The following is an 11985-nucleotide window of genomic DNA, read 5'->3' on the forward strand; positions in this document are numbered from 1 at the left end:
ATTTAAAAAGCATTAAAAATAACGTAATTATTATTTACATTAGAGAATATTTATAAAAAACATAAAATAAAAAATTAGGAGTTATATATTTAATTTAACGTTTTAAGTAATATTGAGAAAGTCATAAGAGCATATAAGTAAAGAAACATAATACATTTATTGTAATACAATTAAAAACAAATTGGCAAAATAGTGAATACTATTAATATAAACAGCAAAGTTTACAAATAGACTTGAAATTTTGATGTTTAATATTATAATTAAATATTTAATTAATCTATATGGCTTTGATGATTAAAAAAGCACATATTATAATTATATTAAATTTTTTAATTGAAACATTAGTGGAATTAATGGATAAGTAATCTGATATAATCATATTTGATTTGCTATTATTAATAAATAAGATGTTCTATTGACTTTTTAAGAAATAATATTGATTTATTAAATACATTTTTTATGCTGGCTTTAATAACTCATCCCTGTTTAGGAATCACTTTTATTATGTCAAAAAGGAAAAGTAAATAAGATCAACATTTAAATAATCTTAAGCTTCCTTACAATGTTCTTTTTATTCATAGTAATGAATCGAATACTTGGTGAAAAATAAAAAGCTATATAGAAAATGTAACTAATGTACAACATATCGATATGCTCTAACGGTCGATAGATCTAATTTATTTATAGTTGATCATTGATAAGTGTAGTAAAGATAAAGGCCTTAATGTTTGCTAGGATAACTATCAAGACCGAGAGAGACCTTCTTAATCTATATATAATCTAAACTTGATACACACATTAGTATATATAATAAAAATAACCGATATCGGAAAAAATAACATACCGGATTAAATTCCGATATCTAATATTATACATTTTCTTGCCACGCATGTAAATGAATAAAAATAGAATCATACTGTGCCAGATATATAAGAAAATTAAAATAATATTATAAACTTATTGTTAGAAAAGAATGTTAAAGTAAAACGTTATTTAAATATATAAGGAATATCTCTACATCTTTTATATTATATTAAAATGATAGCAGTTTTGATATACCGTTAAAATAGTGTAATTGTTTTTAAAATATATAAATATTTGTATGTAAATATTTTCTCTCTCTCTCTCTCTCTCTCTCTCTCTCTCTCTCTCTCTCTCTCTCTCTCTCTCTTTCTATTTTTATGTGTATATCTCTAAATATCTATCTTTTTACCACAGAAGTTGTCATTTGCACGCTATCTAGCCGTAACAGACGCATTTGATACCGTCGTAAAACCGACGGGTAAATTTATAACGACATTATACCCGTAACCGACCGTCGAGAGAGAAGAGGAAAGACACTCTGTGTGGATCCTTACCCTCTCAGAGAGCGGAGAGAAATTCGCGATTTAACACACATTGATCTGCCGTTGGCGAGTGCGCACTGCGAGGTGCCGCGCCGCGCCGCTCCGGCTACGGAGATTTCAGCGTGTCACCCCGTATAAAACCGTGACCGGGGTCACGGCGCGATACCAACAGGTGATGCCGAGGAAGGAGGAGGACACTCCCTCGAGCAGCATCTCGTCGAGCGTCTCTCCCTCGGGTACCACCGACCGCGACGATGGTGATTTAGTATCATTCTCTCGAGCCTATCGTTTATCCTGTACCCCACAGATTTTGCTGACTACCACCAGGATCCGTCTACAAGGGCTGCGAGGATAAACGCGCAAGGATCGACAGTCCTCTCTGACGCGCACCAATGAAATACAGGAGGGAAATCGAGTGAAAAACAGTGTCGGTGAGAGACAAAAAAGTTTCGATCGGTCGATGATTTAGTGGATAGACTGTTTAATAGTGTTCCTCGGGATTCTTCCCGCGCGTTCATTCTACTCACAAGAGCATCGGAATCGGGATGTAGAGTTAAGCAGTTGACACGAGCGCGGGATCGACTCGCGACGTACGATGATCGAGTGTTCTCTTCAATGCGCTGGATTTTGACAAGGTGAGCGATTTTCAGATCTTTAGCGGAAAACGAAAGGCGATCTTAAAATATGCATACAATGCAACAATAGCTGGATTGATAAATCTTCGCAATCTTTATAATACTCCAATTATTCTCTATTTCAATTAACTCAATTACTAAAAATTCTACGTGAAAGTTGTTTAAATTTAAAAATCTGATTTGTCTCGTTGAAATATTCCTCTCCTGATTCGAATTGTTGCGTATGATGGACATTTATCAGATAGAAATATCAATTATGTAAATAAAGAATGAATTTTTGGGGAAATCTTACAGTAATTTGGAGAAGTAATTAAAAACAAATTCTCTCATAGAGAAAATTCTCTCCGTGTAGAGATAAACACGAATATAATGAGAGAATTACGAAGACGGGATTGAAACAAACGGCGCAGATATAAGATATCGACACAATAAGAAAAATATAAGGACCTTACCAAGAGATGGAGATATTTTGTTGATAAAAATATAGCATTTTATGGGGAAACATATAAAGAAATCCGAAAAACGGATTGCAGTCAGATAGAATATTTTATTGTTCAACGGACTGCACTTCGTTTTATATACGGGCATCTAACGGACATCTTCACTTTATATATATACAATCTCTCTCATTGATTTCCTCTTGTCACACTCAGAGTCCGATTGCACCTGATTTATACTCTGATTTATTAATAACCGAATTCCGATTTTAGTGCAATTTTTCTCTTCGGTTCGCTGGCCCCGATATCGAATATATAATCTAACCGATAAGATATTCTGAAGATTAATCGAAGTGCTTCTCTTCGTTGTAGTTACATTTTTAACAAGCAAAGATGAAAATATCGTAACTTTAAGTGAGTATGAATCGATATAAAATGGAATAAATTAAATATAATATACCAACGATTCGTTATGTATTGCAAATTCTACAACCGAGAAAACATTTTGTAGAAAACGATTTATGAAAATCGCATTACATAGTCAGTCACAATATTACATTAAACAATTTATATCACTATCTGAAAAGCGTCATGTCTTTAGAAGTTGACAGTTTAATTATATCGCGGAAAATAATGAAAGTAAAATGACGAGGCGCAAGAGACATGGCACGAATACGAATCGCCTTGAATATCATCATGTTTTCTTAATTTATCCTCCCCGCGTGTGTACGTAACACGTGTCGGAATAAAAATAAAACCATGTCGATGCTCTCGATACGGTGTCGAAAATTTTCAAGTTTATCGAGCCATCTTGTCGAATTGTGCACATTAAAATCTTTACCATGAGATAACTCGATAGCACCGCATAAAATATTAGTAGCGAAACGTTAAAGCGAAACAGTCATCCCGTTAATCCCAATAAAGCTTTGATTCGCGTATCTGACTCATCGGTGAAGAAGAAAACCAGAGGTAGACGATCATAATTAATTGTCGAGCTTGGTTCTTTGAAGGCGAAACACGGAATACGGATGGGATGTTGTAGCAACGGAGAAAAAGCAGAAGAGAAGAAAAAACTTTATGTGAATTGCAATATATAATTTAAATAATATTTTAAATAGCTTCTCTCTTCAAATGTTTTGAACGCGTATACTCGTCTACAAAAACAAAATGTGATGCACATAAATAGCAGAAAGATACCTTTATATACTATTCTAGAGCATAATATATAAAGGTATGTAGAGTAGATGTATGAAAATGGCAAGATAAATGATGAAATACTCGTGCGTGACTACGCGAGGACTCTGCATCAAGAAGATTGCGTTACGAAGAGTAATTAAAAATGCAAATTCAAGTGGCGGAGTAATAGCGACTCGTTAAATCTCTCGCTTATACGTATACTTTCATATTCTCTAAGGTAATACTCGCGAAATTTAAATGATATCATATGTTAAATATATTAACTAAAAAAACAAGCATAGAGATAAAAATAATTCTCTAGAGTATATCATAAGTAACGCACTCTCTTTTTTATTAAATGTTAATTTCTTTTACGAATCTGTTAATAATGTTGATCGTGACAATAAATTTACTATCATTAATTACAAAAGCACTTAGTTTTCCAATTAATTCCAAATATAAGTTTTATTTTAATGTAAATTTCACATTTGAGACTTTATTATTTATTATATATGGCAAAAAAATATCCGACATTGATTACATCGATATCCATAACGGCGTAGGTCGCATTAGAAGCTTTTTTATCCCATTCTTTTCGTGAACACTCAGCGTTTACCTGGTTTGCTTCAACATACCTCAAAGGATTAAATATAGACCGCGACCTCCCCATATATGATATTTGCGCGATATTAAGAAATAACGATATAAGACTCGATATAAGACTCGATATATCGGATGCGTTTATTAAATCTATAAAAATGTAATATTGTATTTATTACATTATCTGTACGCAATTAATATTCATTCGCAAAAGTTTTGTGTAATATATTGAAAACATAATTAACATCCCATAATATATTAAAAAGAAACGTCGGAAAAATATTGTTCGTAATAAAAATATTCTGGAATATTGACTGGGCGTTGCGAAAAACGTTTCACGTGCGCGTCGCAGATGATTTCAGACGCCAGAGTAATATCAAACAAGTCATCATAAAATCATTATGAGTTCAACATAAATCTCACGTAGCAATTGTCTAAAAAATGATTGGAGAACTCGCGAAAACCCGATATTTCCTCACGATACATTGTTTAAACAAGCTTTACGCGATATATCGAAAACCGGGCTTTAATTGAACAAGGAAGAACATACAGCATATAACGAAAGGTCGTGGTTATGCAAATGGAACTGGCCGAGTCGGTTGTTATGGTAACCGACCCTCTGTACAAGGATCGAAATCCATTATTTATCTCGGTAACGTAGCGCTCGGTTTCGTGACGAGTGCAAGAATACAGGTGTCAGATGTTAATAATTATGTTAGATATAGATAAACCGCGCGAAATCGCTTCGAAAATATATAGCATTGCTGAAATCGCGGATAATTCGATCAGAAACGTAAATCACGCTCTCGTAAAAACGGTGGCTATAAATTAATATTTTCTCGTTTTAACCCAAATGATTTGATATATATGTATTATATATATTAGATAGAAGAATAGAAAAAAATGGCAAATTTAATTTTATCCATGTAAAAAGTGCTTGAGTGAGTTGGGCCTAAGTTTATTGCGTTCTATTTTTGCTTCTAATATGTGTATGCCTATAATTAAAATTCTTAATTTGACTAAAACGCGAATAACAGAAAACTTTGGTCAATTTTAAAAAGTGGAAATTGTGTATGTATGTAAATTAAAAATATATTTAAAACTAACTATAAAATTGTAAAAAAATATGTACGTTATTATTATAGTCGCATACTCTAACAAATACGGATCCGATTTTTGTTTCATAGAAATTTAATAGAAGATACTTTGTTAATATGATAATCAAATGTAACGGACTAGTATATTGAGATCATTAAATATCAAATTTAATTTTTATTAAAATCCAGTCGAAACTAATTACAAGCGCAAGTTTGTAGTTGTCTATATATTAGAAATTTCATTCTTTCAAATCTTTTCATTTTCAGTCGCTTGTAAGAAAATCGATGAAACTCTCAATGAAAAATGTTCTAAGTTTAAACTTTACTATTTATCTTAAACTTTACTATGTATCTGAAAGGTTGTATATAATAGAGAATCCGGAATATATATATCCAGTATTTTTATATAATTTTCACAAAAAGATTTTAATTGAATAAATATATCGTGCAACAAATCTCATCAAAAATATTTAATTTAAAGCATATCAAAATATAAAGTGAAATTTTTTATACAAATTCCTTATGTTTACAAAAAATTACACAATATTTTTAAACAAAAAGATTTTCAATAGTAGTTCTATCGAGATTGTTGATAACGAACAATCTGTGATAACATTTCGCACACATTAAATCAATCCAATTAAAAATCTTGAAACAATGGCGCGCAACATTCTCCTAAATTGTTTATGTCCTAAATTGACTACGATGTGCGGAATGAACTGTGAAAAGCAATCTAATGGAAAGCAGTTTCTTGGAAACCCGTCGGATCGAATCATTCTAAAATAGCCGAGTAGGATTCGTGCAATTTAAGTAGAGTTGTGCACGTGCTGTTATGGATAGACAAGAGCGATTACTAACTATATTATTAAATCACGCGTATTAATTATTCAGCATAAAATTTCATGGTATAACTAATGTGAATAACGATATGCAAATTTCTGCCATCAAAATGCATTATTGAATGTATAATCATGCAATGTATGATCGTTTAAATCACTTCAATTAATTAAATTGTGATAAAAATCTTTTTTTCTACATGCAATACAAACTATACCTTCATAAATGTTTTTTGCAATTCGAAATTAAAAAAAAAAACAAATTGTTTCAACCTGCAGATATATAAATTTCTGCGCACGTTCTCTTATGCGAGAAATAAACTATATAAAAATAAAGGTCTAAAGCTCAGATGTCTCGAATATATTCGCCAAGGAAAAAGACAGACTTTTAAAAACACAGGCACATACTAGTTCGGCATTAGAGACTTGTATAATCGAAAAAGAGGAACTTATTACCGTTAAGAATCTGGTAAAGCGTAAATGGCCAACTTTTGAGACGCAAAGAAGGATTGCGACTGCAACTATAAGGAGGGATTTGAATCGATAGGAAACGCGCGAAGTTTCGACGCTGAAAGACGAAATGCGGGAGGCACAGGCATACGAACAATGCACTTCTGCTGCATCCGCCGTATACGAGAGCAATGCACACCGACGACATAGTCAGATAATAACTCTCACGTATATATTGTGTGCGACAGTCGAGTGACGTATATGTGGCTAGATGACAAAACAATATATAAATGTGTGTCGATGTGTTAGAAAGTACACTCGATGCTCGTTATGCGTGTACGTCAAATTAAAACGCCGACACGGAACGACGCTACGCGACAAACCACAAACAGATAAAAGATCGCGCGCATAATACCGCGAGATGAATTCGGGATTGCTAATTAACGGACTCGCGGTAGAATTATGCTTCACCGTTGCAAAATGAAAATGCTGTTTCAAGTAAAACTATAGACAAAAAGCAGAGATTGTAAATAGAAATAAAAATATCAATTTTTTACTCTTCTCTCTACTTAGCACTATTATAGGAATAGCATCTAGTTTTCTTTTGTTTTTTTTTTTTTTAATTTGTTTCTTCTTTAACAATTAACTTGTCTCTCTTTTTCCTTAATATTTAACACAAATCTTACAGAATTTGGGATCGTATGTTTCTCAGGCATAAGAATCTGGAAAACGTGAGGGTAAGCAATCTAATATATATAATAAAATTTTTCCATTGTGTTGTTACAAAAAAATATCTGCTTTTATGAGTACAGGATGCCACAAGGAAGCATTCAATGGCAGGGGACGCAGAGAAGAGCCTGCGGGCCTGGGGCTAATTGGAACGTACAGGTACACTTTCATCATTTCAAAACTCGAGATCGATATTGAGTACAATATATATATCATATCTTGAAAAGATAAGACTCTTTATCGGCTTCATTAATATAATTATTAGGAAGCAGATCGCCGATGAAAATTAGCTATAGAGAAAGAGAGAGAGAGAGAGAGAGAAAGACCAGTGCTCTAACCCCTGAGCTATGGAGGCTCATGCTGCAGACTTAGGCACCAGAAACTTTAGATAAACGCGCACCGTATAGATCCTTTATACATATGAATATATATATTTTTATATAAAAAAAAGAAAAATATTTTTAGAATATTTTATGACTTTTCTGATTCGCGCACGCACGCAAAGTGACTTTTGAGCAAGACTTTTGAGATTATCTTAAATGATAAATAATAAGATAATTATATATTATATAATTATTATTATCTCATATATAAAAATAATTATGCAACTTTATTGAATCAAATAATCGCTATGCAATAAAATAAGATCTCATATATTTTTGACATATTAAATTTTTGTAATATTTTTTGTATTATTATACTGAATTAAAAAAAAAATTATTCAGTTATATATATAAATCTGTTTTCAAATTTGTGTTGACTTACAATTAGATACATATTCAATTATTAACAATGACAAAATCTAAAATCTGATGACACACGTTTATGTAACTTATACATAAAATTTACATTCTGTCACACACATATCACACATAAATAACGACGCTTGCAGGCTTCATTGTAGTAGCTGCCTGTGTGATGACTTTCGAAGCACGTGACAGTGCGGCTAAGGTGGTACCAGCTCGCTATCGCTTCAATCAAGCATCAACGTTAAAAGGCTCAAAAAGCCAGCGTAATAGAAGATCGACATCGAGCCAGACAACAAGATGGGACCATCAGTTGGGCCTGTTTAAAGTAAATCGTAGCCCGAGTCCCAGCACGCATGAAGTCTCCAGGAAACAATTAACGGCGGAATTCATGCAATTTTCGAAAGATTTACAAGAGAAAGGCGTAGCGCATTCCATAAAGAAGAGCCCGAGTGCGCCTACATTAATCGACAAAAAGTCACCACGCCGAAGATCACCTAAATACACAGGTTGCTCGCTATTAAATCCAGAATTGCTGCAGAGACACGCTCTTTCAGTCGATAATCCGAGCTACAGCCCGCATCAGGTATTCAGCATCTTTCAAAATCTTCACCATTTTGCAAAACAATGATAAAGTCTTTATTTTTAAGGAAGTAAACTTATGATCAATAAAAACTTTTTTCAATAATTAACAGATTAGCAGAGAGAGTCTGGAACATCAAAAGATGAATGGTAGTCAAGTCTCAATGGCGATGGATCTGCACATTCCAAATAAAGGTCCTGTTACGCTCAAAGTGAAGGATCGATCCGATACAGCAAGACGACATCAGCTACTTCGTCAGACAAAAGTAGAAGATGTCGAAGAAGTGGACGAAGCTGCACGACCACCACCGACCTTGGTGCATTCGCCTAAATTGCCAGGTGATTATAAATAAATAATTTTAAACATATGATTATTCGAATATATGAGATCATTATTGTAATCACTAGCAGAGATACTCTAAATGAGAAAATAATTTTGCTAATATTATTCAATTTAAAAACTGTAAAGAAATCTCAAATTCATTCCTTTTATATAAAATATAGAAATACATGCTAAACTTTATTTAAGCAATTAGATTTTAAATCTGATTACATTTATAAACCAAGAATATTATTTTTTATTTAAACCGAAAAAGAAAATTGCCCAAATAAACATTAAAAAAGTTTATAAATAAGGATAAATAATCATAGATATCTCGTTCAGGTGCCTATAGATACCCAGATGATTTCGTGCCAAGAAAAAGAAATTCGATAGATTTGAGATTGTTGGAAGAATTAACGGCAGTATCAAAAGAATTTAGTAAGGCCTCGCCGCGAGACTTCCGAAAAATCTCGTCGCCGAACTTTCGTAAAATGTCCTTCGATAGAATCGGCGGTGATCGTCGCCTCGATCGAGCTTCGTTAGGATATCGTAAAGCTAGTCTCGACTTTAGAAAAAGTCCTGATTTTCGCAGAGGAGATTACAGGTAACAGAAAATTGTATATCAACTTTTACAATAATGATTATCTTATTATTTGTGTTAATAATTCGCATATGTCACTTGCAATTACAATGCTTGCAGTTACAATATTAATATATCCACATATTAGCAGATTTGAATTTATTGTGACTCTATAAGCTATAATAATAAAAATAATATATAATAAATAAAATAATTTCAAAATATATTTAATTGTAAATATATTTATTTGCAAGTATACTTTTTAAGATTGCGCAAATTCGATCGCAATTCGAGGCTTTAAATCGCGGCTTGCTTAGTTTATATATAAAGCTGATCTTTCCTGTAAGCATTGCATTATATAATAAAATATAATCTGTATTAATATATCTAATCATTCTAACGTTTATCAAGGCAAGTGACAAAATCCTTTTTCTAACTAAATTTATAGGAAACTCTCAATAGAAAGATTCAGCGTCGATTGTACCCGCTATATGCTCGACGAGACGGAAATAAAATCACGAACGAGCAGTGGAGAGAACTTACGAAGACAAGCGCGTCAGGCTAAGTTGTATCATTCCAAATCGGATGACAATAGAAGGCGATCCTTCGATAAGCATTCGAAGGATTCTCAATCGAGTCGACATTCATTAAACACTCAAGCTGTTGTGGAAGGTTCCGATTGCGAGCCAAAGTACTTTACGACAGTGTCCCTCGATACTGAAGAAAGCCGTGCCGACAATTCCGACGAGAGTCACGTAGTAGACATCGAGGAAGCGAATGCAGGCGTTTTATCGTGCGACATGCCTACGGAAGCTGACATGCTGCTCGAAGAACCGGAATTGGAAAATGTCACGGAGATCGACATGGAAAGTTCAGTAATTGATGACGAAAAATCTCGCGGATCTCATAGATTGACAAATAAGAGGACAGATACAATGCTACGAGGACAAAATCCCATAATTATTACCGAGGACATAGACTCGCAAATGATAGTTGACGAGAAAACGGTGCAGATGGATAATGAAAAATATGAAACGACTTTGTACATAGAAGACGATGAAGTGTGAAGAATAGAAAAGATTCTTGAGAATTAACAGCGGATTCAGATCATTGTGGGAAAATAATGATGACATTTGCGAAGCAAAAATATTGATATTGTGTGCAACATTGCTGACAATGTTTCTTCGCAAATTGGAAAGGATTATACAAGGATTTAGCGATGGACCGTCGATCGATTGTCTTTGAATGCAATTATGCTCAACAACTTAAGATTTAAACACGGCATAAATAATAACGAGATCACGTACGAATTGCGTTTTGTAACGAGACAATCATTTTTTATCGGCATCTCGCGTTGCCTTTCGCACGAAGGTAACAAGCGTGTAATATTGATGACAAATAATTGTTACCAACAAATTTTGACGTAGATGATAATAGACCTAACATGCGTATATATATATATATATAAAGTAAGATTTGTTAAAATATAAACGCGTGATTAATCATACAGAAGAGATTTTTGTACTTATAACGGGAAAAATGCAACTTTTACTTGTAAATATTTCAAGTTAACTTGTTCGAACGATCATTAATGTGTCAAATCTAATCAGAAAATATCAAAGAAATATATAGCATGATTCAAAGTGAATCTTGAACAATGGGAAATAAACTTAAAATGCAGATTATCCCAGATGCGATGCACTTGTTCTCAGCTCTAAATATTGCAATAAAGAGAAAAAAATGCCTTGTTTTAACGTGACAAGAAAATGTTACAATAATAATTTAATTTTGTAAAAAAAAGCACAAGTAAATAAGGAAATGTTATTTATTGTAGAATTTTAAGTGTATTTTATTTTTTAATCGAATTTTAATTTATTATAAATCTACCAAGGCATTTATGTAGAATAGTATAAAGTATATTGGAAACCCTGTATATGTGCATAATATACACAATTAATATTTGCAAAGAGTGGTTTTAAAAAATTCTTGTGAAGAATATATATTAATCATTTCTACGTGCGTTATTTTACGTAAGATATAAGAAGATTGTATACATTTACTTTTATATGCGCGCGCAATACAAAGCATAATTTTTTTATACAAAAGAATTACTATGATTTGTTCGACGTGAAAATATATTTAAGTTAAAAAATATTTTAAAAAGGTTATGAATCAGTAAAATATATGTTAAGTAACAGAAAGATAAATTAAAGATATTTTTGATGTTAATATTATACATTATCTTTTTCTGTATACATTTGTAACTCCGTACATGCATATAGATATTATATATATTTCATTATATCTGAATTATTTCATTATTTCATTAATTCATTCATGTGTTTAATAAACATCATTTTTTTGAAAAAATTAACGAAATAATTTCGTAACAAGATTTAAAAACCTTTAGACATATGACCTACATGTGAGAGATGTGATTGTAAAAATT

The 11985-nt window shown here is 32.4% G+C and overlaps 1 protein-coding gene across 4 annotated transcripts; it reads left to right on the forward strand.

Annotated features, from left to right (window-relative positions):
- The first annotated feature begins 1440 nt into the window (after positions 1-1440).
- LOC115232722 lies at positions 1441-11906 on the forward strand. 4 transcript variants are annotated; one of them, XM_029802771.1, is made up of 8 exons: positions 1441-1777; positions 1877-1981; positions 7266-7314; positions 7390-7465; positions 8199-8638; positions 8748-8973; positions 9299-9560; positions 9985-11906. In XM_029802771.1, exons 5-8 carry the CDS (start codon positions 8225-8227, stop codon positions 10601-10603), a joined length of 1521 nt encoding a protein of 506 aa, XP_029658631.1. In that variant the 5' UTR covers positions 1441-1777; positions 1877-1981; positions 7266-7314; positions 7390-7465; positions 8199-8224; the 3' UTR covers positions 10604-11906. The 4 variants fall into 4 exon arrangements, with proteins under 4 accessions (XP_029658631.1, XP_029658628.1, XP_029658627.1 ...); XM_029802768.1 differs by having other exon boundaries at positions 1441-1582; positions 1654-1981; XM_029802767.1 differs by having other exon boundaries at positions 1441-1981.
- Positions 11907-11985: the final 79 nt, after the last annotated feature.

This window comes from Formica exsecta, unplaced genomic scaffold, assembly GCF_003651465.1.
Source record: "Formica exsecta isolate Colony F162 unplaced genomic scaffold, ASM365146v1 scaffold1492, whole genome shotgun sequence".
Taxonomy (NCBI): domain Eukaryota; kingdom Metazoa; phylum Arthropoda; class Insecta; order Hymenoptera; family Formicidae; genus Formica; species Formica exsecta.

Coding starts and splice junctions, on each gene's coding strand:
- LOC115232722 (XM_029802767.1), top strand. CDS start 8,225: ATGACTTTCGAAGCACGTGACAGTGCGGCTAAGGTGGTACCAGCTCGC. Junction 8,639..8,747: donor CGAGCTACAGCCCGCATCAG/GTATTCAGCATC, acceptor AATAATTAACAG/ATTAGCAGAGAGAGTCTGGA. Junction 9,561..9,984: donor TTTCGCAGAGGAGATTACAG/GTAACAGAAAAT, acceptor CTAAATTTATAG/GAAACTCTCAATAGAAAGAT.